General features: G+C 34.4%; 1 protein-coding gene across 1 annotated transcript in view; it reads left to right on the top strand.

Moving 5' to 3' along the window:
- LOC141394160 (gustatory receptor 8a-like) overlaps nucleotides 1-26,156 on the top strand; it is a 26,590-nt gene continuing 434 nt past the window's right edge. Inside the window, exons 1-3 of the mRNA XM_073968105.1 lie at nucleotides 1-388; nucleotides 13,635-13,717; nucleotides 26,003-26,071. Of these exons, the coding sequence (XP_073824206.1) occupies nucleotides 106-388; nucleotides 13,635-13,717; nucleotides 26,003-26,071 (435 nt within the window). The 5' untranslated portion in view covers nucleotides 1-105. The remainder of the gene's footprint in view (nucleotides 389-13,634; nucleotides 13,718-26,002; nucleotides 26,072-26,156) is intronic.

Consider the following 26,156-nt stretch of genomic DNA (forward strand, 5'->3'; position numbering starts at 1 on the left):
CTCAACTTTTTTATCGAAATTCGAAAACAACACGATTGGCTTGTGTTTTTTTCTTGTTATACTCCATGTTTGTTCGTCTGCCGTTGTCGCCTTCTACAATTTGTTATGTATTTGGAGCTTATTAGAGTCGAATTGCTGCAATTGAATCAGGAGCTACTTGAGTCTGCTAAGGCTACAGAAAAAGTTCAAATGGAATTTATAGAGAAATTCATTTTTATTGATTTAACGATGTGGATGAAACGGTATGAAAACATTTATGAAATGTCCAATTTAGTGGCTAAGTTAATGCATGTGTCCCTCTTGACAATATTCGTTACAACTTATGTAAAGATGCTATCTGATTGCTATTGGTCATATTGGATTATATATTCGAAATTTGAATTACATGGTAAGATACATATAAATATTTACGTTTATAAAATACAACGTGTACCAAAACAGGTTACATACATATGTACATTAAGACTATAACTACCGTATCATACACTATGCTTCACCATAATAACGCATACCAATTTATTATTTCCTTTTCCATTTTACTTCGACATTTTTCAAATATATTGCATAAGTTTTCCGATCTGTTCAAATAAAAGTTGACAACACTCTTTCTATCGGGAGAATATTCAGGTATGTGATGAATTCCGAATCGATTTGGTATGAAAACAATTTGCCCAAAACGAGTGAATCGTATTTAGGGGTAGTTTACACTATATGTAAATGTCATATGACATGAAATTTTCCATCGTTATATAATCGCTAATATGTGCAATATTGGGGATTATCCTTACGCCATTTACTTTGTGCGTCTTCACTAGCAGAAATGTAATAAGATAATGTCTTCACATTGCCTGCGTGGGTAGATATGGAATGTTTTTAATTCGCGTCATATGACATTGATAGATAGTGTAAACTACCTCTTATATGTGATGGGAACCGCATCGAATTTCAATTCACGTTGTTTCAATTTCATTAAATTCCTCCAAACAAAAAACAGACTAGTGGCCAGTAGTGGGATTCTGTAACTCATTTTTGCTGTTACCGACAAAAATCGGTAAAATTAAAACGCAAAATGATGACTAAAAACATAAAGAAAAGTTGGCATCACTGTTTGTGTCGGTAGAGGCTAGCGACTACTTTTCATTCATCGTTAACTTACCGAAAAATTTCGTTAATTATCGAAATTATAAGCATTTTAATTTTACCGACAATTATCGATAACAGCAAAAATGAGTTACAGAATACTTTTTATAAATGATATTGATTCCTTTATAAGTTTTGGTAAGGTTCTTCTTTTTGCAGATAATATTAAGTTATTCTCAAAGATATCTAATCTGCGAGATGTTAAACTATTGCAGGCTGATATAAATAATTTAATTTCCTGGTGTGAATTAAACAAACTGAATTTCAATTTTTCCAAATGTGTTCATCTTCCCTTCGGAAGAATAACAAGATTTATTGATAGTCATTATTTTTTTGGTACCCAAATGCTTTTAAAAGTAAGCACCAAAGTTGATTTAGGTATCGTCTTTGACGCTGAGCTTTCTTTTAAATATCACATTGATTACATTTTACCTAGTGCGTACACAGCTCTAGCTTTTATTAAACGTAATTGTAAGGAATTCACGGGTCCCTATACTCGCAAACTATTGTATACAAAATTTTTAGATTAAAACTGGATTACGCATCTATTATATGGAATCCTTATTATACTGATAAAGTTAATCGAATTGAGCGCCTTCAAAAGAAATTTATAAATTTTGCGTTGTTTTCCATAAATTTTTCTAATCCTCTGCCTTCATATGAAGCAAGGTGTAATTTAATTCACTTAGATTCATTAAGTGTTCGTAGATCCAAAACATCTATTATCTTTCTATATAAACTAGTTTGTGGGATTATGGATTTCCCCGATTTACTTAGTTTAATTGGATTCAAAGCACCGACAAGATCTCTTAGATATATTGAATATTTTAATATTTCAAGCCATAGAACCAATTATGGATTTAATGAACCAATTGTCAGAGCATTAAGAGAATTTAATACTGTAAATATGCAAGTTAATATTGATTTTACATACCCTATTGATAAATTTAAAGAAATATTGGATTTATATTTTTTTTTCTAATAATATAAGCTAGTCTGTAAGGATTGTAATTCCATAGACTGAAATAAATAAATAAATAAAAATTTTCTCTACAAAATATGCCAAAAGTAGAGAAAATAAATCTAAATTTATCTATTCTCTATCCGAGCTTACATTTCAATCCTTTTCTCGTAATAGTCTCTCAAAATTCATTACATCGTTTATAAATCGACCACAAAAATATGACCGTTTTCAAAACGAGAAAAATAAACGATTATCGGATTGCATCACACCCTTTTTTGATCAATTTTCCATAGAACACAATGGAATATGAAACCGATATCGAAAACAATTCGAGATCGAAAAATGTACATGCATCACACCTACAGTCGTTTTCGACTCGTTTTGAAATCGAAATCGATTTTCATCACATACCTGGGGCCTAATTACATTTTGATTACATTTTTGATCGCTAACTTACCGAAAAATGCCGTTAATTAGCGAAGCATTTAATTTGAGGGGTCGATCATCGATAACAATTATCGTTGAGTGGCGTTGTCAGTTGTCAAAATTGATCCACGCATGGCAACACTCAACTGAAGTTGCGAATCTCAGTTAACGAAGCGGTTGTTTTTCAGCAACCACCAATTTTCAGTTGCAGTGAACATTTTCGAAGAAATAAGAAGTAAAATAGAGAGAAAAATAAACATTTTGTTAACAATTATTGATTCTTTGCATCATTAATTAATTTTGTGTATCAATAAGGTGAAAATAACGACAAAGCAACAGTTCGAAATATTAATTGGTATACTGAGTGAAAATCCAAACTTAGCCCGAGGAGTTCGGGTTTTTGGTGAAACCAAATCCACAGCGGATGAAGCGTGGAGGTCCATTTCGGACAGTTTAAACAGCCATGGACCTCCAACACGAACACCTGAAGAGTGGCAGAGAGTCTGGATTCACTTTAAAGCAAAGTTGAAAAAGAAAATGGCTCAAAATAAATAGTGGTCCATCACAAGAAGTGAATTTATCGCCTTTGGAGCAGACAGCAGCAAATCTTTTGCAAATGAATTTGGTGACAAATCCAGTAGGTTGGGACAGCAAGTAAAACTTGACGATCCGAAGATTCAATGGCCAGATTATATTCCAATCTTGGGTTGTTTTCCAAATTTGCTCGAAAACTCAGCCAAAATATTGTGCAGAATACACAAAAGAGTTATCCAAAGCGGAAATTATTTTTAAAATAGTTTTTTTTTTGGCGAATATAGGTCGCAAGTTTGAAAAAACACTGATCGATAACATGTTTATCGACCACCCAGTTGAGTTGACATTAATGGTACAACATTTCATCTCAGTCGCGCAGACAACTGACAACGCAACTCAAGTTTAGTGACAATGCAAGATCGACCCATTAATGATTTTTGTCGGTAACTCAGAAAAATGAGTTAAGCTGAAAACACACACAACGTTCGAGTAAAGTTTTGCATTGGGCGTTGACAAAAAACAACAACAACAGGGCGATGTTGACACCAAAGTCCGGCGTTAATGTGTTTGCCGGCATATATTTCAAATGAATTTGAATTTTTTGGCATCATGCCCAACAGTGTAAAAACGGCCAAAACGACACAAAACTTTACCCAAACGTTGTATGTGTTTTCAGTTTTAAGCTGTTTTTTTTCTCGACGCACAACTCAAAACTTTAATCAAACGTTGTATCTGTTTTCAGCTTTAGACAATCGCACTACTGATATTCAGGGATGCCAACTGTTCTGAGGTAAATATCGCTACAGCCACATACACACCATAGGTCTGTAGCGATTTTTACCTTAAAACAGTTGACATTACTGCATAAACAGTGGTTTTTGTACGTCAAAAATCACCACATGTAGCGGGAAAACCACCAACTTGGCACCCCTGGACAAGAGAGCGCACACGTGCTCTCTGTGAACGTTTCTCTATCCACACACAAAATTATATTAATCGAAAATACATGCACTCACACAATGACACCCCGTAAAGTATGCAATAGAAAAATATGGTGCCTATCGCAGCCAGAGTAAGGCATTGTGACTCACAAGAGAGAGACCTTGTTCTCTCAGTGAGCGTAAATTTATTCACGCTCACAATCACGGCTGCCGGATAAAATGACGATTGATAAAGGATGACTTTTACCGAAAAAATACGATTTTTGGTATATAGCTTCTATAGCTATTATCATATATTTGTAGGTAATTTTAATGATAAACTCACTTAAAGCCACGGGTCGCTTAAACGCCATAAAATTTTGTTGCAAAAATTGAATTAAAATTCGGCTATTTTCGTCATTTGATGAAAAATTTAAATTTAATCAAAAATACATTCATATAAATTCAGGCATTTGTTAGGAATATAGTAAGATAATTTTCCCATTAAAAAAGCAAGGGATTGACATGTTAGAATAAATAAAGACCTGCTTGCAGGAAACTTTTAAAAATAGTAGACTTTTTTAATTTCTGTTAAAGAGCAAACTTTAATATTGAGCCTCTGTACGAAAATTTAAATAGATTTTTTATTAATGATCGGAAATTATTTGCAAGTGAAAAAGGAAAGCCAAGGACTCTAACCCACATAGTCACCAAATTACGCTACCTGCTTTCACTGGTGGTAAAGCAGATCTTCAGAGGTATCGACTATGTAATGGCTTCTCTGTCCTAGAACTTTTCGTTTTTCAAATGCAAATGTGTTTCATACATTTACGCGGATATTTGGCCGCTGAAATATATTTTCTTCACGACAAACGCTTTTTTGCGCTGCCTTTGAAGTAGACAGCGGAATCCTATGCAAATGCATATATGGTTAGGATGGTCGTAGAGAAAATCCGATTAGACAGAAACTAGTTTTATTACAAAATTAAACGAATTAGACCCAGAAATTTTTGCATTTTTTGCATATTTTGCATATCGTTCATATTTTGACATATTTTTACATATCTGCATAAAATGAGCATATGCAAAAATATATTCAAGGATTTGTGGTCTAAATATCTAACTGCAATGGCTGAAATTTGGTATAAAGTCTTCATTAGGGGTATGCAACTTTACAACTGAAATCTGTCCGCATACGTCCACGTCTTCATATAGTCCCCATAGAACGGTACCTACCGATATTCGGTATTTTGAAAGTTGTAGCCTCAATATCCCACCGAAATGACTGAATGTTGGCCCTTTGTCTTCGTTCTGGGTATAACACTTTCTACCTGAAATTTGTCGGTATAGGTCCACGACTTCATATAGCCCCCATAGAATGGTACCTACCGATTTTCGGTATTTTGAAGGTTGTGGCCTCAATATCCCACCGAAATGACTGAAATTTGGCATTTTGCATTCGTTGTGGGTATAAAACTTTCCACCTGAAATTTGTCGGTATAGGTTCACGTCTTCATATAGCCCCCATAGAACGGTACCTCCAGATTTCTGGTATTTTGAAGGTTGTGCCCTCAATATTCCTCCGAAATGGCTTAAATTTGGTATTAAGTCTTCATTGGGGGTATAAAACTTTCCATCTGAAATTTATCGGTATACGTCCACGTCTTCATATAGCCCCCATAGAATGGTACCTCCCGATTTTCGGTATTTGAAGGTTGTGGCCTGAATATCCCACCGAAATGACTGAAATTTGGCATTTTGCCTTCGTTACAACTTTCCACCTGAAATTTGTCGGTATAGGTCCACGTCTTCATATAGCCCCCATAGAACGGTACCTCCAGATTTCAGGTATTTTGAAGGTTGTGTCGTCAATATCTCTCCGAAATGGCTGAAATTTGGTATTAAGTCTTCGTTGGGGGTATAAAACTTTCCACTTGAAATTTATCGGTTAAGGTTCAGGCTTTCATATAGCCCCAATAGAGCGATACCTCCCGATTTTCGGTACTTTGAAAGTTGTGGCTGTGGTTATAAATTTCTCTATTTTATTGACTTGTCTGAAGAGAATTTTAAACAGAAAAATTGTACACACAAACATTTTTGTACCTATTATTGAAATATTTGTTGCATAAGAAAATATGTCAAATGCATAAATTTTGCATATGCAAAAAATTATGCATTTTGCATAAATTTGCATATGTCATATGTTTCGATTGCAATGTAATCAGAAACCAAAAATATGCCCAGTCCCAAAATTTGACATGAATCGGACCAAAAATAGGGGTTGCATAAAATTCCGCTGTCTACTTTGAAGTTATGAATTTTGGCTTTGAACGCTAACACGCCGTGACAACATTTTTTTGATATGTTTTCAAGGACGTGGGTTCAAATCCCAGCCGGGCTCAGCCTGTTTTTTATTTTTTGAAATTTTGCCGTTTAGGGCGAAGATCATTTTTAATGATTTTTTATTAATTTTGTCGTTTAGAGTTAAGCTTGATGAACGGAAATTATTTGCAAGTGAAAAAGGAAAGCCAAGGACTGTAACCCGCATAGTCACCAAATTACGCTACCTGCTTTCACTGGTGGTAAAGCAGATCTTCAGGCGTATCGACTATGTAATAGCTTCTCTGTCCTAGAACTTTTCGTTTTTCAAATGCAAATGTGTTTCATATATTTACGCGGATATTTGGCCGCTGAAAATAGATTTCATGTTTAAAGCAATTTTATTCATTTTAAGCCATCCTTAAAAATTTTTTGTGAAGAATGAGCAAAAGTAAAAATCGGGTACAGAATTTCGTGAACTAAGGTTTTGGATTTTGAATAAAAAATAATTAACAAAATTAAGTTACAGTGTTTATTCTTATTCTTCATGATGGAATCGCTCAAACAAAACTCTTGCATTTACATTTCAAATGGAGATTCCATCATAAAGAATAATTATTTTCTAGATTTTAGTGCAATTATAAATAAAACACTATAACTTAATTTTTTAATTATTTTTTATTTTTAACTGTTTAGTAAATAGATTTTTTGACCACTGAGAAATTGCCAAATTACAGTCCATTTGAGGAGAAAATGTAGATAAAAACATAAAAATGCTTGATATCGGGTGGTACCATTGTATGGGGGCTATATCAACCCTTGACCTATGTCCACAATTTTTAGGTGGAAGTTCCTGGACCATTGGGAACTTCAAATGCCAAATTACAGCTAAAAATGAAGAAAAAAATTCTCAAAATACTTCCAATCGGGTGATATCGTTATATGGGGGCTACAGGAAAAAATGGGCCCATATTAAGGGGAGTACACATTATCATTCAAAACTGACAGTCAGCGTACTTTTAGGACAATTTTCCGGAAAAATAACAACTTTTATTTAGCTAAAAACTTTTGAAATACAATGTATATGGTATTATTTAGAGATTACAAAAGAAATTTTTCAGTTAGGCTTTGATATTCACGAAATAGACTTCGATGACTGTCAGTTTTGCTTGTCAATGTGTACTATACTTTAGTTTCATATTCATGTATTGTCATCGAAATCTAAAAAGTTTGAACTGCAACTGTGTGAGAAATGAGTTACTAAATTTGAAAAGCAAATTAGATAAAACGCTGTAAAACAGTGTAAAAATGGACCAATATTGCTTTTGATTTCATATTAATGTATTTGGTCTGTTCCTTTACTTTTAAAAATGGTAAAACCGGCAAAAGTTGTAGATGTTGTAAACTTCTCTCATATGAATTGTAATGTGGCTGAAGTAAAGGAACGCTTTTCGGATAAAAAGTAGTAAAGCTAGAAGATTCTTGCACGTAAAGGAACAGAGCTATTGTCATCCAAATCTGAAAAGTGTGCAAAGTTTTAGTTCGATTGGCCAACTGCAACTGTATGAAAAATGAGTTACCAGATTTGAAAATCAAATTAAATAAAACACTGTAAAACCGTGTAAAAATGGACCAATATTGGTTTTGATTTCATATGCATGTATTTTCATCCAAATCTGAAAAGTGTGCAAAGTTTTAGTTCGATTTGTCAACTGCAACTGATTTGAACTAAACGGACACCAAAGCAAGTTAAATAAAACACTGTAAAAAACAAAAAAATGATTAAACCCGACTTGTTAAAGATGGTAAACTCAAATATTTATTTACATACTCAAATATTTATTTACAAAATGAATCACATTCTCGTTGAATTTACTGATTTGAAAATTATTAACATGTTTAATAACTTGAATATCCATTTTATGTCTCTTTCAATAAAAAAATATGTATATCTAAGTGTGCGTATTTTATAAAATAGATTTGACAATTTTTATTTTAAAAATCGTCATTTTGCCGACTTTTCCTAAAAATAATCTGGCAGCCCTGCGCACAATATATGTGGAGAAAAAACAATTCCCTCCATGGTACAAATACACAGGTAGCCGCATCGGCAATTGTTGGTAACATAAGATGTCAAAATTTGACATTAATTCAATGCAATTGACGCATTATGTTACCATCAGCTGGCATGATAATGCTACCTGTATTATTGTACCATGATTCCCTCTAAATAAATTGGTCTGTTCCTTTACTTTTGAAAGTGGTAAAACCGGCAAGAGTAGTGAAAGTTGTAAAATGCTCCCATATGAATTGTATGGTGTCTGAAGTAAAGGGACGCTTTTCGAGTAAAAAGTGGTAAAACTTGAAGATTCTTGCACGTAAAGGAACAAAGCTAATATTTGCCGAGGGCTCTGCTGTTAGATTCTTTTACGAGGTTTTTATACCCTACACCACCATGTGGAAAGGGTATTATTATAAGTTTGTTTTGGCAAAAATTCATGGAACACCGCGAAATATTCGTCGGAGGCCCCCAATGTGGTATACCAATCTTCATATCTCGACGAGATAAAGCGATTTTGAGATGTGTGTCCGTCCGTCTGTCCATTATAAATTGTAATCAAACTCCAGGCCGCAATTATGGACCGGTCGCCACGAAATTTTACATGGAGGTCGGGTTCAGGTCAGAATAGACACCTATTGTTATTGGTGATGAAATATTTAGCGGGTGAAATGGACCAAAAGACATAATTTTTATCCAATTTTGTAGCGTCTCTGTAGGTCATATTAATAGTCCGATCGCCTCGAAATTTTAACTAACCCTGCGTTTACAAATGACAGGACAGTTGACTTCATGTATTGATTGTCAAAATCCCACAACTTGCCTGTGTGACGTAGGCGTCCGGACAACTGCAACAACAGTTGTAAAATTTTGAATGAAAATCATCGATTTATTTTTGTTTTCCGATCTCATGTTTTTGTTCATGTTCTTTTGTTTTCAACACATTTCAATTATTATCTCACTTATTTTTACAAAAATGCCAAAAATTTGTCTTCCTTATCGTCTGTGAAAAAATGATGGACAGCTGAGAGACAAACGACAAATGTATGTATGTGTTAGTAAATCAGAGTTGTATTTGAAGACAAACTGTCTGGTGTAAACGCCTAGTAAGGTAAGAGTATATGACAAAGAGGAAGCTTGCAAACTGAGATGATGATGAGATAATATTTAGTGGGTTAAATGGACCACAACTTTTGTGTGAAAATTGTGACAAATTTTAATATACAGCTTAAATCTTGTTTTTCAAAATAGTCTGGCTTAATCCCATTGTTGTTGTTTTATTGTTTTAAAACAACTAATTTATTAGTGAAAAAAGGTTGGCATTGTTCGCCAAGAGGTAAGGTAAGGAAGACTAGTTTCGATCCACGCCACTGGATCTCATCAGTTCCCTTGTTTCTTGTTTGTGGATATTCTCCACCGAAGTTATTTTTCAATAACTTCTTCAACAAGAAACTTTTTATACCCAAACATCAATCGTCAGCTCGAAATATAAAGGTGAACAAAGAAAAAACTTCAATGAGAAGTTTTTCTTTGGCAACCTAATGGGTATATTACACCATATGGTTTTTCACATGTATGTAGTCACTTTGGGTATACTAATATACAGACCAGCTGATGTCATACATGTGAAAAACATATGGTGTAATATATCCATAACACAACTCCGACGAAAGTGTTTTCGAAACAAACCAAACTTTTTTCCCACTGCTATGTGTCGTCGAATTTCGACGAATGCACATAACAAAATGTAGTTGGTAGCTTGTCGCAGCCAACCATACAAACGGTGCCAGTGAGCTCATCTGAGCCATGGTGGAATAAGAAGGTGTTACATCAAATCATGTCAAACGACAGTTTTGCTCACAATAATGCATTACTGTGAATTGCTTGTTTACATTTTGTATGTGATTTTATTCACAATAACGCATTTTGACAACTGGTATGAAGATCAGCTGTTTTTAGTGTAACACCTTCTTATTCCACCATGAGCTGAGCAGTCATTGAAGAAGCTTGTGTGTCGCTGTACAGTGTACACTTATCGAAATGACTGGACAGTATGAAGATGATTTTTTATTATCTGAAAATTAGAACTGTGGATGAAGATTTGCAATGTCACGAAGAGTTTCTGAAATTAATGTTTTTATGAAGAGTTATTAATATTCGCTGACAAAAATAAGCTTGTTTCGATGTGCACAGATGGGGCAAATGCTATGATCGGAAAGACCGAGGGACTCGTTGGTCATACCTATATTGAGAAATCAATTTGTATTTTATAGTTTTCACTGTATCATCCATCAACAGGCATTATTTACTAAAAATGTAAATATGGAAGGAAGTTGCAGTGAAGATTATAAATAAAATACGCGGGGCCACTATGTTCTAAATCACCGAAAATTCAAAGCATTCCTAGACGAAATAAATGCTGAATTCGGTGATATATTGATGCACACTGATATGAGGTGGTTAAGTAAAGGAAGGTACCTTGCAAAACTTTTCTGCTTACGCAACCCGTGTTACAATATCTAGAAACAACAATACTTGACGCCGAATCTTTGGACGTAAATAGCTTAAAAGATCCAATATTTATAATGGATTTGGCATTTTTAACGGGCATCCCGATATATATGAACCAATTAAACCCACAGCTGCAAGGGAAAAACAAATTTATTTTTAATTTAGTTGCAGTAGTTAAAAATTTCTTTAGGAAATTACAACTCCTCTTAAATCAATTGAAAAATGAAAATGTAAGTAGTTTTGTAAGAACTAAACAAGTCTTCCAAAACAATATGAAACAAAAACTGTCATATTAAGCAAATTTAATAAAATTCTTAATATCTGAATACCATGTGAGGTTTAAAGATTTTTCGGAAATTGAAGACTTAATTAATCTTTACAATAATCCATACTCATGCGAAATATTATTACAAAAACCCCCAATTCGTGAAGAATTAATGAACATGAGACTGGATGCATCTTTACCCATTTGCAGTGGAATTGATTTCTGGACAAATGTGCCATACGAAAAATATCCGAACATAAAAAACAGTATTTTCAAATTATATGCCATGTTTGGGTCAACATATTTATGTGAATAGTCATTTTCTTTTTTAAAGGTAATTAAAAAAAAAACAAGTACAGAAATAAAATTACGGATGTACACACTGAAGATCTACTTCGCATAACATGATATCCTTACGAGTTAAACATGGACGAGATATTTGAACAAACTTTATGAAATTCTCCAAAAATCATAGAAACTGCTATTTTTCATACTTCTATTTTGCATAGGCTAAGAAAAGTTAAAGTGCAATTGTAAACGCAGCATATAATGCAAGTGTATATTAAGATAAATTTAGATTATGTTTTGAATTCATTTTATTTTTTATTTTACTTTTCATATATTCCGTTTTCTCACCTTTGGATTTTTCGCTTCATTTTGTGTTAGTTTGTCTTATTCCTAAAAATTTTCATTAATGTTGAATTAATATTTAGTTTAACAAGTAAAAAAGTATCAGTCGGCTTTGCCGGCAGAGATATACCCTCAGCCCGTGTATATTGAAACAATTTTTTTTTCCAAAATACGTATGTATTTAGGGGGTTTTAAAAATGTTGGGCGTTTGAACCAACAAAAATGTTGATTAGGATTAAAGATCAAACGTTTTGCGGAGGAACTCCTAAAAAGAATTGATCGACATTGACCGTTATGGAAGCGGATCTCCAGCCACAACATATGGTGTCATAGTGTGTTTTAAAACTCTTCGGGCTGTTTGCTCAAGAAGTATGGACTTGCCCCTAAAAAAACTTTTACCATCGTAATTGAGACAGCGAATGCAAGTTGTTTCAACAAAAATCAAAGTGATTCGATATCAGGTCTTAAAGTGAACTTATCCGAAATTTTGTGTGGGAGGTACCAAATGGAGTGGGCAAATATAGTCCATATTTGAACCTGATCTATATCTGGTAGGTATATTAGGATATGTAAAGTATAGACCATTGCGGCCACTCCCTTCAAGAGTTACCGTACGAACAATTTTTCCGAACATTTTTGAACTTTTTGAACTGGGGGAGGTACCTGAAGGAGTGGACCGATATGGCTTATCTTCAAACTTGAACATCTTTTTCTTTTGCATACTTTACGGCAGCATTCGGCAAAAAGGGGCACACGTGCCCTTGATGAGAATAACAACATAACAACCACCTCTCAGTCTTCGTTCAGAAGTCAATGAGATTCTGTTGTTGTTTGTTTCAATGATTTTTAATTTTAGCAATGCATTACGCACACGCTGTTTGTGGAGAGAGCGACGTATGCGTGAGGCCGCAAACAATGTGTTTGTATTGGTGCCGATACCTGCTTTACGGGGTGTCATTGTGTAAGTGTATGCTTTTTCAATTGGTTCAATTGTGTGTGTGTGCGGAGAGAAGCGTTCACTGAGAAGCCTAACGCTGCTTTAAAATGAATCCACACTCTCTGCCATTCATCTGGTGTACGGGTTGGTGGACCACAACTATCCTTGCATACCTCTTTGAAAGTAGATTAATTTCGCCAAAAAGTCTGACTCCATGAGCTACGTTTGGGTGAGCTTCCATTTTTTCAACCAACATTTAAAATTGCTATATTTGCCATTATAAGTACCCAAACACCTAAAAACGTATTTAATATTAAACAAATGTACTTAAAATAAATTAAAATATTACTTATGTTTCAATTTATCGTTTTTATTCACTTGTAAATATGCACGGCGATAGCTAATTTGTTGTCGCTCGAAAATGAACTTTAGAATTTGACTGAGTCAGGCGACTGTTGCCATCCGTAATGTAAAAATTGCAACTGGCAACGCGACCTGACGCTTGTCGCAATACGGAATAAACCCATAAGTTTATCCATGATTGTAAAAATCACCAATTTCCCACGGATACAAATGTAGGCTAGTGTACAGAAAAATGGATGGTAAAATATACGTATGTAGGTTGTATCCAAAAATGAACCCATATTACAATTCTTTGGAAAGATATGTTCTATACGCTGTGTTCCCTTTAATAGGGTTTGAAAATTTAATTCATATCTGCAAAATTCCTTAAACTGAGAAATAAATCATATCGAATTCTGCTGAACAATGTTCTGGTAACAGTAAAATACTTTAAATCAGGATAATTCCTTATGTGACATCGACCGAGTGGCTTAGTTACATACATAAGTGGGTAGATATCTTAGATATAATTAAATAATGAAAATCGTTTCAAAATAATCATTTTAAGTTTTATTGAACATTTGCAGAAATTTTCGAATGTTCCCTGCTTTTACCATCAGTCTGGATTATACTACTGGTTCTAGTTGTTTCAAAAAATTGCATGCAGACGGTAAGTTGATTTTCTAAAAATAATACAGCCTATATTACTTTCAGGAGATACTGTCATAAACGCATCTTATCTCGATTTATTTGACATATATTGTATGAAAATGACAATTTAAATCGACTGGATTTGCCAAATCCAGCATAGTCTAAATGGGCTAATATACTCGTACTCTGTATGTATACACTATGCAACACTGAAAATGCAAACAACTTCTAGTGTACATTTTTTGATAGTACATATTTAGACAAAAAAACCCTAGTAGGGTTTTGTCCTGTCAGATCCAGTTCGTATTTTATGACCGCATCTAAACCGGGCTAAAATTACACTTTTTTGCATTTATCGGGCCTTTATCTCAGAAACGATTAGGAATTTGGCCATGCTGTTTTAGGCAATATTGTAGCCCTGAACTAGTAGAATTTATCCTTTGAACAGACCATATAGGAAAAACTCCATCTAGGGCATCAAAATCTATAAAATATAGAAAATTTTACATAATTGCTGATATTCTGGTCAGTATCGGCTAAACTATTGGGAGTTGAACCAAGTAACCTTTTGCAAAAATCTTCCAAATAATGTTCTCAACAATTCTTTAGAACATTCTGAAACTCTCAAATGCTTACTTTATGTTGTTTCAGCGGTATTTTGTATCATATCTTTTACAACACGTATTTCAAACACAGTTCACACCAACAGTTTATTCTCGCATTTCGGATTTCACTACATTATTGACATTTTTATTAAATGGTCGTTGAAAAATGTACTGAAAATAGAGGCATAGAGGCATTTTACAACAATGACATGTTCTGAAGAGTTGTGTATTACATTCCAGGGAATATTTTTGCAAAAGAAATTATTCAGAAAAAAGTAACGGTTTTGGAGATACGGTGTGATATGTATAAAAATTGTGGAATTTTTGCATATATTTTGAAATTTGAGGCAATAAATGTAGTTTTTCGAGTTCATTTTTTTCTCCAGATATTTTATTCTTGTTCTTATCTACACATTTGCTTCAGAGGTCAGAAGAAGATTCGCATTGGTTTCAGAGATATAGCCCTGAATTTCTTTCAAAACTCAATATTTAACCAGGTTTAGATGGGACCATAAAATCTGAGCTGGATCTGACACAACAAAACCCAACTAGGATTTCTTGTCGTTTGGGTCTGTACTTTCAAAAAATCCTCAGTTCGAATTGTTTGCACAAGATCACCTTAAAAATGTTGCAAAGTGATATTATAGAGTTGGGTAATCTAATTTCTAGTTCCTTGTACTAGTTCCAAAACGTATGAGTAACATCATGAAATATAACGTGTGCTGTTAAGTATACGCAGTTTGTTCTAAGAAAAAATGTGGACCATTGGAACTGCGAAGTGAACGAGATAGTTCCATATAGTTCCTTCGCACAACTCTAGTATATTAATGAATTAAATTCGGCAAATTTTGAATCTTGTCATGTTACGAGTAGTTCGGCTTTTTATTGAACGATTTCAATAACCTTGTTATACATTTACTTTCTTGATGAATGTAATTACTGTAATTACCGAGATATGATTATGTCGCAATATAATAATCAGCCTTATTATGGTTAGCGTAGTCGTATCCAAAATTGCAAGTTGGCGTGTCGAAACGACTGATTGGTATTATGAATATATTCGTTCTTAAAAGCTAATATCAAATTTTAAAGAATTCTTTTGGTAAAAAAATTAATAGAATTGTCAGTAAATCATGTTTAAACTTTTAATCCAGAAGAAAACCCAACCCTACAGTTTTTACAATCAAAATAATTTTTTGGCGTAGACGTTTTTGTAGTCATTGGTGTAGTCGTTGTCGTACGGTTATTTTATGGCATTGGTGATCACTTCCTTACGGTAGCATAAAAACAAACCACACGTATTCACTCTTTATTTCTCATTTGCCATTGCTTAGTCGATGGTCAGACTAGCACGATTTCAACATGGCGACGTCAAGTTTATAGGCGAGGGGTATGAAGTAGTGAAACCCATGTACCTGGTTTTCTGTGTTTGTTATGTTGCCTCTTCTTGTTTTTCGTTGCAAGATTATTTCTTCCATTTTCTTTCATTTTTATTTTCTCAAGCAAACGTTAACAACAAAACAAACATAAAAAGATTTAATAAAAACATTTAATTAATGAAATAGTGACAATTTAACTATTAATATTAATTTAATTATTAATGTTAATTATTTTATGTTGTTTTTTTGGTTTATTTATGTCTTTTTTGTTTTTATTGGTATGAGAAACACAACAAACGCGAATGGTAAAATAAAGAGGACACGCAAAAATCTTAAATTTCACGTTAACGTGTGTGGACACTAACGAAACTTGAAAAGAAACTTTACCGAAATTGGTTTCAAGAAACCTTGCTAGTCTGACCATCGACATAGTAATGGGGAGAGTGTCTTACCACTACTAATACACGAACTATTCTGAGCAACCCTGTTTTATGGTATCACGAAAAATTTACGGCAACGACAATTTTTTTCTCATACCAAATTAAAAAAAATATATATGTATGTATATGTTTAAATTGTAAAATAATTCGTTCGAAATCATCTTTTGAGCAAGAACTAAGAAATTTGCAGTAATTACATTGCAGATATTGGCAGGATCATAAACGGATGAAGTAAATATGATTGGCAACACTGACATTGTCAAAAAAGAGCCGAGTCATTTTGCTGCATTTAAGAACGCATACATTGCTTTACTTTGTTTACTTTTTGTAAAATTCGCTTTTTTTTAATAAATTTATTATATTAAATAATTACCACAAATCCGCCATTTCCAATTGTTTTTTATGTATTTTTCTTATTTTCTTCGCAAATGTCAGTTGACATAACAGTACTAAAGAAATGTCAATTGTTGTGCAGCAGAAGTGGAAACACTGCACAAATTTATAAATTACTGCGCAATGTGACGTTTCGCGTGACATTTATGAAGTCACGACGATGTCAATTGATGAATCATACTGCATTTATGAAGTCAGCCATAATTTTTCATAATATAGAAAATGTAAACTACGCTAACCGTAATAAGAGCGAATCATTTCAAATGATAAATGCTGTTCGTCAAAACATATTTCGAGTTCCTTATAAAATAAGGTTATTATAAACATTTGCCGATAAACAGCATACAATAAAGCAAATGTCATCTGCGATGTATTATGTTTCTTAACGCCGTTGTAGTTAACAACTGCGAAGCTACATACGTGTTTCAAAACGTCAAATGTACACATTTTCAATTCAGGTAAAAAGCAAACATGTATCATTTTTATTTGTCCCGGTCCACACTAGCGTGAATTTCATTAAAAATTTCATGAAATTAGGTGTTCTTAAATCGAATTCCCCACTACAGCAATTTTATGATTTTACTCTACTATGGACGTCGATCTAGAGACGCATAATTTCATATCAAAATTTCAATGAAATTACTGTAGTGTGGCCCGGGACTTTCTGATACATTTTGTGCATTTTCGAGGAACAACACAAATCAAATGACGATAAACAACACAAATCAAATGACGATACGGAAGCCAGTCATGCTGTGAATTTTCCGGAATCCATTATAATGTTGAGTACATTGGGAAAGTGCTTCTTATCGCTACTGGGAAAAAAGGGATGATTCGCCTCTGCTGGCATCAGTAGCGGGACCACCTTGCCAACTTTCATCCAGTTGCTTAAGAATTACCATTGAGATTCCATGTGGACCCGACGCTTTGGATGATTACGCGTTTCGAACGAAAGTTTTGGTTTGGTTTGGTTTTAGGACGCGCAGCTACCGTTGTTGGCAGCTACTTCACTCGGAGACCTTGAGGTCCATTGTGATCATCCTTAAAGAAACTGTGTGTTGTGGTTGGACTATATGTAATGATGATAGATGCTGGATTATTGCGGATTTGTTGTGAAGTTGAGTGTGTAGGTGATGCTGTGATGATGGATGTGAGTTTATAGGTTCCCTGTAGGAAATGTCAATAGTGAATCTATACTGACTCACTACTGACATTGTCAACAGTACTACTGACAAACTGTAGACAACTAATGTAATATCCTATAGACATTTTGTATGAACGTGTCATTCGAAAGTCAGTACTGACATTGGAACTAGTATGTCAGTAGTAAGTCAGTAGTTCCTGAGGAACCATGTGTTGACATTGGAGGTAGTGAGTCAGTATAGACATTGGAGGTAGTAAGTCAGTATAGACATTGGAGGTAGTGAGTCAGTATAGACAATGGAGGTAGTGAGTCAATAGTACCAGATTTTCAATACTAAATTTTTTAGCTTATTTGGAACTATTCCTAGATAAAACAGCTATATAGTACGTTTAATAAGAAGATGAAGCTACACATTTGTTTAAATACTATATTTCATTAAAGAATAAAACAAATAATATTGAAAATGCTAAAAATATACAAATTGTGTATTACAGTATTTTTATCTTTTTAAATGGCTAAGCCAAAGATTCCACATAAGTAAAAATTAGTAAAAAAGACAATGTTTTCAAGGCTGCTTAAACATTTTAACATATAAATAATAAAAAAGGTTTTCGTTTTATTTTCTTGGCCAAGTCGCACCAATGACTTGTCTGCTTAAAATAGTTATTCTTCTGTTGCACTTAACGTTTTATCAGGCGATTCGCTGAATGTTGATATAACATCTAGGAATTGAAAAGAATAAACATGTATAAATAAACATAAATAAAAAATATGTCCTTAAATTTGCTTGCCTATTACAGCTGTATAACATTGGAAAAATCTCACAATCGATTTTTGCCAAATAATTCTTCAACATTGTAATTCATTATTATGTTTAGTTGCATTCAGCATTTCCAGCGAGACGGGACAATATATACATCAGGCTCCACAATCTTCTCTAAAGGTTCCACATAATGTCTAATTGTCGAAATTTCACCACAAATGTTGTTAGTCGCCTCAGAATTCGTACTTTGCTATAGAATTGTTTATTTTTCACATGTATTTTATATTTTCTTTTGCTTATACTTGTTATTGAAATTATATGCTTTAAGTTTTCACGAAATTTTATTGATTTTTACAATAACACTTTTTTCACCAACCGCAAAAATTATTTTACGCCAAACAATTAAGAAAATTAAAAAATATGCTTCTTTGGGCTATAATCTGTCAATATACACAATGCTTCTTCTTATTAAGGTAAAGGTATCAATAGTTGACAACCTGGTGACAAAGTGTTGACTTTGTCACCATATTAGTAGACAAACTGGCGACATGTCAACACATGACCCCACACTTCCTACAGGGTTGTTGCTGAGGTTGTGATGGTGGATGTAAGTTTAGATGGGTTGGATGTGATGATGATGGATGCTGATTTATAAGGTGGGTGTTGAAAGTGGTGACTGGTTTATTCTGAAGTAATATGAGGTGGTTGGGCTATTGTCGCTTTGTTGATGTAAAGTGGCTTGGTGTGATGGGTGTGGTGAGTAATGGATATGGTTGCGCGACTGCTGTGATTGTGGTAAAGTTGTTGATGTAGTGAATATGATGTGAGTGTATTGCCGCTGAGGGTGTTGTTCAGTGTTGAGCCGATTTCTATCCCCCTGTGTGAAGGAGAGAGAAAAAACAATGATTAATTAGTATTGTTTGCCAGCCATGTGTGTTTAGACTGTCGTTAATTATGTCTAACGTAGGGCTGTCGACCTTACCCCTGGTTGGGGTACCACGCGAAGTGGAGGGGGAGATTAAATGAGAGTTGTCCGTGTCCATATTCCTAATCGTCAACGAGAGAGAGGTACTTGCGCTTGTGGAAGTGAAGACTGAGGGTGCCAAGGCATCCACACCAACATCAGTCGGGGTTTTTTGTTTTTTTGAAGGTTTTTGTTTTTTGGGGGGTTTTTTAAAAGTTCTGTTATCCATAGGCTATTTGGTTTAAAGGAAGGATGGGAGGTCAACCGTGTCATTGCCTCCTTACCACGGTAAGGGCATTGACAGAAGACCAAGTTCGTTACTCGTTGATTCGCCCAGGTGTCAACGAGGCTCCGTTCGAATACAGTTTTAGGTACCCCACTGCAAACCTTAAAACACCGATAGGCACGAGTTTTACGCATAACACCCCGGTGTTGGGGGATCTCTGATGGGTAGGAGATCGCTACCTGGATAACCTTTGGTCAGCCGCACTCTCTCACGCTCAAAAAAATCAAGTAAAACGGAGCTCTATTAGTCCGTTTAAGATGCCATGTCGAGTACCGAGAGATTGCGACCTAAGCCCCTGTATCGCGTGAAGATTGTTACCTCTGACAGGGGACAACAGCCGTTTTATCATCCTTCTTCCCGGATTCGAAAGTTATTTAAAAGATGCCTACAATTTACTAAACTCAGATATCGTCTGCTCCGTCGGAAAAGGTCGTAAGTACCTCTCAATAAATTTTTCAGGAGGAAGAAAAAACATTCCAGCGCTTTCTGTATTAAAGATTTTATTATGGTGGTAAAGGCAGAATTCTTCGTTTATTTATTCCGCTTCAATACCTGTACTTTGTTTATGGGTACTTTACACGATATGTTTTTTACATATGAGTTGTCACTTTGCATATACATTTTGTATGGGAGAAGTGACAACTCATATGCAAAAAACATATCGTGTAAAGTACCCATTAATAAAATTCCGTCGCGTTTGGGAGATAATTGGATGTCTTTGGACTTACGACCTTTTCCTTGTACAGTTTTGTATTTTTGTAGGGACTTACGACATTTTCCTACAATTTACGGACGTTTTTAAAATAAAATATTTATACTTTACAAAACAATGTGGAAAGGGTATTATACGTTTGTTTTGTCCAATATTCGTGTAACATCGCGAAGTATTCGTCGTAGACCCCCTCCCCTTGCCATTTTTTCATATCTTGACGAGATAAAGCGATCTACCTAAGTGCGTCCGTCCATGCATTAACAATTGTAATAAAACTCCAGGCCTCAATTTTGGACCGATCGTCACGAAATTTTGTGGAGAGGTCGGGTTCCGAGCAGAAGTGACCCCATTAGATGTTGGTTATGATCGAAAGGTGTGAAATAGATCAAATCCACATTTTTTTCCCGACTTTGTAGCTATCATGTAAATCGCAGTGATATTCTGATCGGAACGACATTTTAAGAATGATTTGAGTTTAAGACAAAGAGTAAGCTTGCAATTTAACATGGTGATAAGATAATTATTAGCGGGTTTAATGGACCATAATTTTGGGGGAAATCTTATATATAAAAACAATGTGTGAATGTTTGTATATTCCGCATAGACTCAAAAACGGCTGAATCTATTTTTTTTTTTTGAAAATTTCAGAGAATTTACAAGGAACAACCGAGGTGAAAATAGGCTTTTTATTTTTTTTTTTTGAATTTCGGAGGGGGTGGGTTACACCTGTGCCCTATTTTTTAAATGCGCTATATATAAAACTTACGAACTATTCCGTTTCCACAATCTTGGGTACATATTTTAGCAATAAGACCCGACCACTCCCACTTTCTTAAATAAGCTACAAATCAATGGAAATACCAGATGTTATGCGTAACGATGCTTTGGTCTAATTGGAAAGCAAGTTTTTAGATTAGAAGGCAACATTTCGATAGCTATAGTTTCATTAGGTATATAAAGGTAGGTACACATTGCCATTTTTGAATGACAGCTTTGTTGTTGCTTGCTAGTGTGGCCGTTCATTTTTGTCATTCATCGTGCAACCACAAAATATTTTGTGGTTGCTTTACGGTTGGACAGTTATCGATAATTGCAAAAAATCGTCATTCAAAACTGACAATGTGTATTGTACTTTAAAATGGCATATCGACACCAACATTTGTGAAGATTTTTATACCCTCCACCATAATATGGAGGGTATAATTAAATTTGTCATTCAGTTTGTAGCATATCGATATATTCAGCGGAGACCCTATAAATTATATACATATATTCTTGATCAGAGTAAAATTCTAAGTCGATATAACCATGACCGTCTGTCCATCTTTTGAAATTAAGATACAGCTCGCAATTTTTAAGATAGATCTTCGTGATTTGGTATAGAAGTTTCTATTACTTCTAGGATGTTTAGTATTGACGCCTTTATATAGCCCTATAGAACGGTACCTCCCGATTTCCTGTATTTTAAAGGTATGACCTCAATATTCCTCCGAAATGGCTGAAATTTGGTATTTATTCTTCGTTTGGGGTATAAAACTTTCTCCCATAAATTTCTCTATATAGGTCCGCGCCTTCATATAGCCCCATAGAACGGTGCCTCCCGAATTTTGGCATTTTGAAGGTTAGCCACATTGTTTTACCGAAATTGCTAAAATTTCATAAAAGAAAGGAAACTAATTGAAGTAAAATTTAATACAACTCATGGAGGAGGGTATAACAAGTTCGGCCTGGCCGAATTTAACGACGTTCTTACTTGTTATTGATAGTCACTTGCATATCCCAACTAATTTGCGATGCAAAAAAAAAAATATATATGTAGTTGACATACGGAAAGGTAACATAAACTGTTTCAAGGGCCAGCTACGTGGACCGGTTCGGCTAATATTTAATATAAAACATGACACGTTGTACTTACGCCGTTGTGTTTTTGCCTTACGACCTTTTCCTTCAATTAAATTTCATGATTAATTCCGTTAATGTACGTGGTTTCTTAGCTACATCCCAAATAGTGTTCTTCTTTGTCTTCCCAAGTATTTCTGCACCAACTCCCCGCATCTTTTGTTTTTGTCTGCAAACCATGTAGAATCTTCAGCATGTAATGTCTTCCTGCGTTTAGGAAGTTTATCATCAGAGCTTTCAGAATCACCGTGAAAATCATAGGGAACTTGACCCATGGCAACATCGTCTAATTCCATTCCAAATTCATACTGCTCTTTGTTAGCAAAAACCATAATGACTTCTTAGTTTAATACCATTTCAATCAATTATTATTTAGAATCATTTAATAATATAAACATTGCACTTAACCGTCATTTAAAAGATATTACTTTATTAAATTCAAAACACAAACTAATCTCGTTATGTGAATAATGGGCCGATTCCGTACAGCGAGGCGAGTCATGTCGCGTCGTCTATCGTCTCTGCGACAAAATTTAAAATTGCACTACGTACAGCGATAGAAAATAATCGTCGATAACAAGTTATTTGTACGGAATCGGCCCATAAATGTCCCTAGAGAAACCACAAATTACCAGTTGATAAAGTTAAGTAAGATATACGACAGTAAAAACAGTAAAAATTTTGATTTTTTTTTACAAATTTTTCAATATATGAGGTTTTTGAACTCATACAGCATCCCAATTTGTATCAATGAAAAGGCCAGAGGTCCTTCTTTCATAATCAGTTCGCTTATAGGGGAAAATAGATTTCAAATGGAAATTTTCGTTGCAATATCAAATTTTGGTTCAAAAGTTTGGTCCACAGACTCCGCCAAATATCATCCAAAGGTGTAGGCTAGTTCTTTACATTGTACCCCAACCATGGATGACGTTAAACATTATATCTGAACTACATTAGCTGTAGTATTCTTTCAAAGTATACATTTTCCTGTGGACTTACGACCTTTTCGTACTCAAATTTGTACGTTTTGTGGACTTACGACCTTTTCCGACAAGGGCAAAACATATAGAAAAACGCGACATACTACCATTTTCTTTGTATCATACGACGTGTTTTAACTTGTACTATCATCCTGCATCAATCGGTTATAACGCAAATTATTCGGCGAATTCCAGAACATGCCCGATTGTTAAAACTAAGCGATAGATGGCACCTTCGAAGAACTACATCTCAAAACTCAAAAATAGTAGCACAAAATAATCAGTATATCAAAAAACTAAGTAGGTATATCAATAAAATAAACGGTACTTTGATAAACGTGACATATAAAATTAGCAAGAATTTTGTGTGTCCTATATTTAGGACATTGGACATACAGTATCGGCCAAAACTAAAGCACCCCCTCAGTAATTTTTTTTGAAATGATAATTTTTTTATGAAAACTAAATTATAAATTTATATTTTATTTTTCTTTTTATTTATTTATATCTTTATAATTGGAAAATACAAAAATAAGGAATTCAGAATTTAATAAACAAAAGTTAAATTTCAAAAAATATTTTAGGTCGCAAATATAAGCGGACAAAACTAAAGCACCCCCCAATTTGAGGTACAACAAAAACTATTGAAATCAATATTTCGTTGCGTATCCTCTATTCTGAATGACACAATCACATCTTTTTGGTATAGAAGATACTAAATTATTAATTACTGCAGGCGAAATAATTGATTTTCAGAAAATTTAGCTTAAATCCTCAAAATACTGAAAATCGGAAGGTACCGTTATATGGAGGCTATACCCAAACGTGGACCCAGGTCCACCATTTTTATTGGATATGTTTTGTGACCACTAAGAACCCTAAGTACCAAATTACAGCTAATTTAGTAGGAAAATGTGGCTTAAATATCCGAAATACCGAAGATCGGAAGGTACCGCTATAAGGGGGCTATACCAAAACATTAGCCGATATTGTTCATATTCATCCAAAAATGATGCTAAAGCATTCTCTGGTCAAATACTAAATCCCTTAGGTTTAAAAATTAGCAAAAGAACGAATTGCAAAAGAACGGTAGACGCCGGCTTATTCAGTCGACGACCAGCAAAAACCTTCCGCCTCCATGTTTTACAGCGTCTTTGCAATATTTAGGATTTAACGGTTGCCCATTTGGTCCAAGCCTTTTACCATCTGAATACTTTGAATTAAACATAGATTCATCGGAAAACAGTTCAAATGGGTCTTGGCGAATGCCAGTCTGGCTCCTTCATTTTTAGTCGATATGAAAGGTTTTATTTTTTTGCTGGTCGTCGACTGAATAAGCCGGCGTCTATCGTTCTTCTGCAATTCGTTCTTTTGCTAATTTTTAAACGTTAGCGTATTGTATTTGACTAGTGGATGCTGTAGCATCATTTTTGGATGAATATGAACAATATCGGCTAATGTTTTGGTATAGCCCCCTTATAGCGGTACCTTCCGATCTTCGGTATTTCGAATATTTAAGCCACATTTTCCTACTAAATTAGCTGTAATTTGGTACTTAGGGTTCCTAGTGGTCACAAAACATATTCACCAAAAATCGTAGACCTGGGTTCACGTTTGGGTGTAGCCCCCATATAACGGTAACTTCCGATTTTCAGTATTTTGAGAATTTAAGCTAAATTTTCCGAAAACCGAATATTTCGCCTGCAATAATTAATAATTTAGTATCCTTTATGCCTAAAAGATGTGATTGTGTCATCCAGAATAGAGGATAAGCAACGAAATATTGATTTCAATAGTTTTTGCTGTACCTCAAATGGGGGGGGTGCTTTAGTTTTGTCCGCTTATATTTGCGACCTAAAATGTTTTTTGAATTTTAACTTTTGTTTATTAAATTCTGATCTCCTTCTTTTTGTATTTTTCAATTATAAAGATATAAATAAATAAAAAGAAAAATAAAAAATAAATTTATAATTTAGTTTTCATAAAAAAATTATCTTTTCAAAAAAATTTACTGAGGGGGTGCTTTAGTTTTGGCCGATACTGTATGTATTTGGGTTAATGTTGTATGTTGCATTGATTCAGGTGTCAAGCCGCTTTTTCCGCTTATGCTCGCCTTCTAATCTGTTGACTTTAAGGGGTAGTTTACACCAATGTCCGGCAAAAAGGGGCACACGTGCCCTTGATGAGAATAACAACAGAACAACCACCACTCAGTCTTCGTTAAGAAGTCAATGAAGAAGGTTCTGCTGTCGGTTGTTTCAATGATTTTTAATTTTAGCAATGCATTAACGCACACGCTGTTTGTGGAGAGAGCGAGAGAGAGTCGTATGCGTGAGGCCGCAAACAATGCATTTGTATTGGTGCCGATACCTGGTTTACACTATATGTAAATGTCATATGACATGAAATTTTCCATCATTATGTAGTCTCTAATATGTGCAATATTGGGGATTTTCCTTACGCCATTTACTTTGTGCGTGGGTATATATGGAATGTCTTTATTTCGTGTCATATGACATTGATAGATGGTGTAAACTACCTCTAAGAGTAAGTTCTCTAACTCATGGGTATACAGGGTTCGTACGACGAAGCTCATCATGCTTATTTGCTTCTTTAAAGTGGTCAACTGTCGGTATTTGTACACAATCCTTTGCAATTAGAAGTACTTTATTTTGCGAGATTTTGGAGGGAAAATTTTCATAAAATAAATGATTAATTGTAATTTTATTATTATTACAGGCAAAGTTAATCCCCAAGTCATTACATAGCATACGACATAGGGTTGGAAATTTGCGTTTATCGCGTAAGGTAATTTATAATTTATGAGTCTCTGAAAATGGTTTAGAAATTGAAGCGGAATTCGATCAACTGTATTTGCAGTAAAAATATGTGA

This window comes from Musca autumnalis, unplaced genomic scaffold (genome assembly GCF_047663935.1).
Source record: "Musca autumnalis isolate F117 unplaced genomic scaffold, ASM4766393v1 scaffold_2, whole genome shotgun sequence".
NCBI classification, from domain to species: domain Eukaryota; kingdom Metazoa; phylum Arthropoda; class Insecta; order Diptera; family Muscidae; genus Musca; species Musca autumnalis.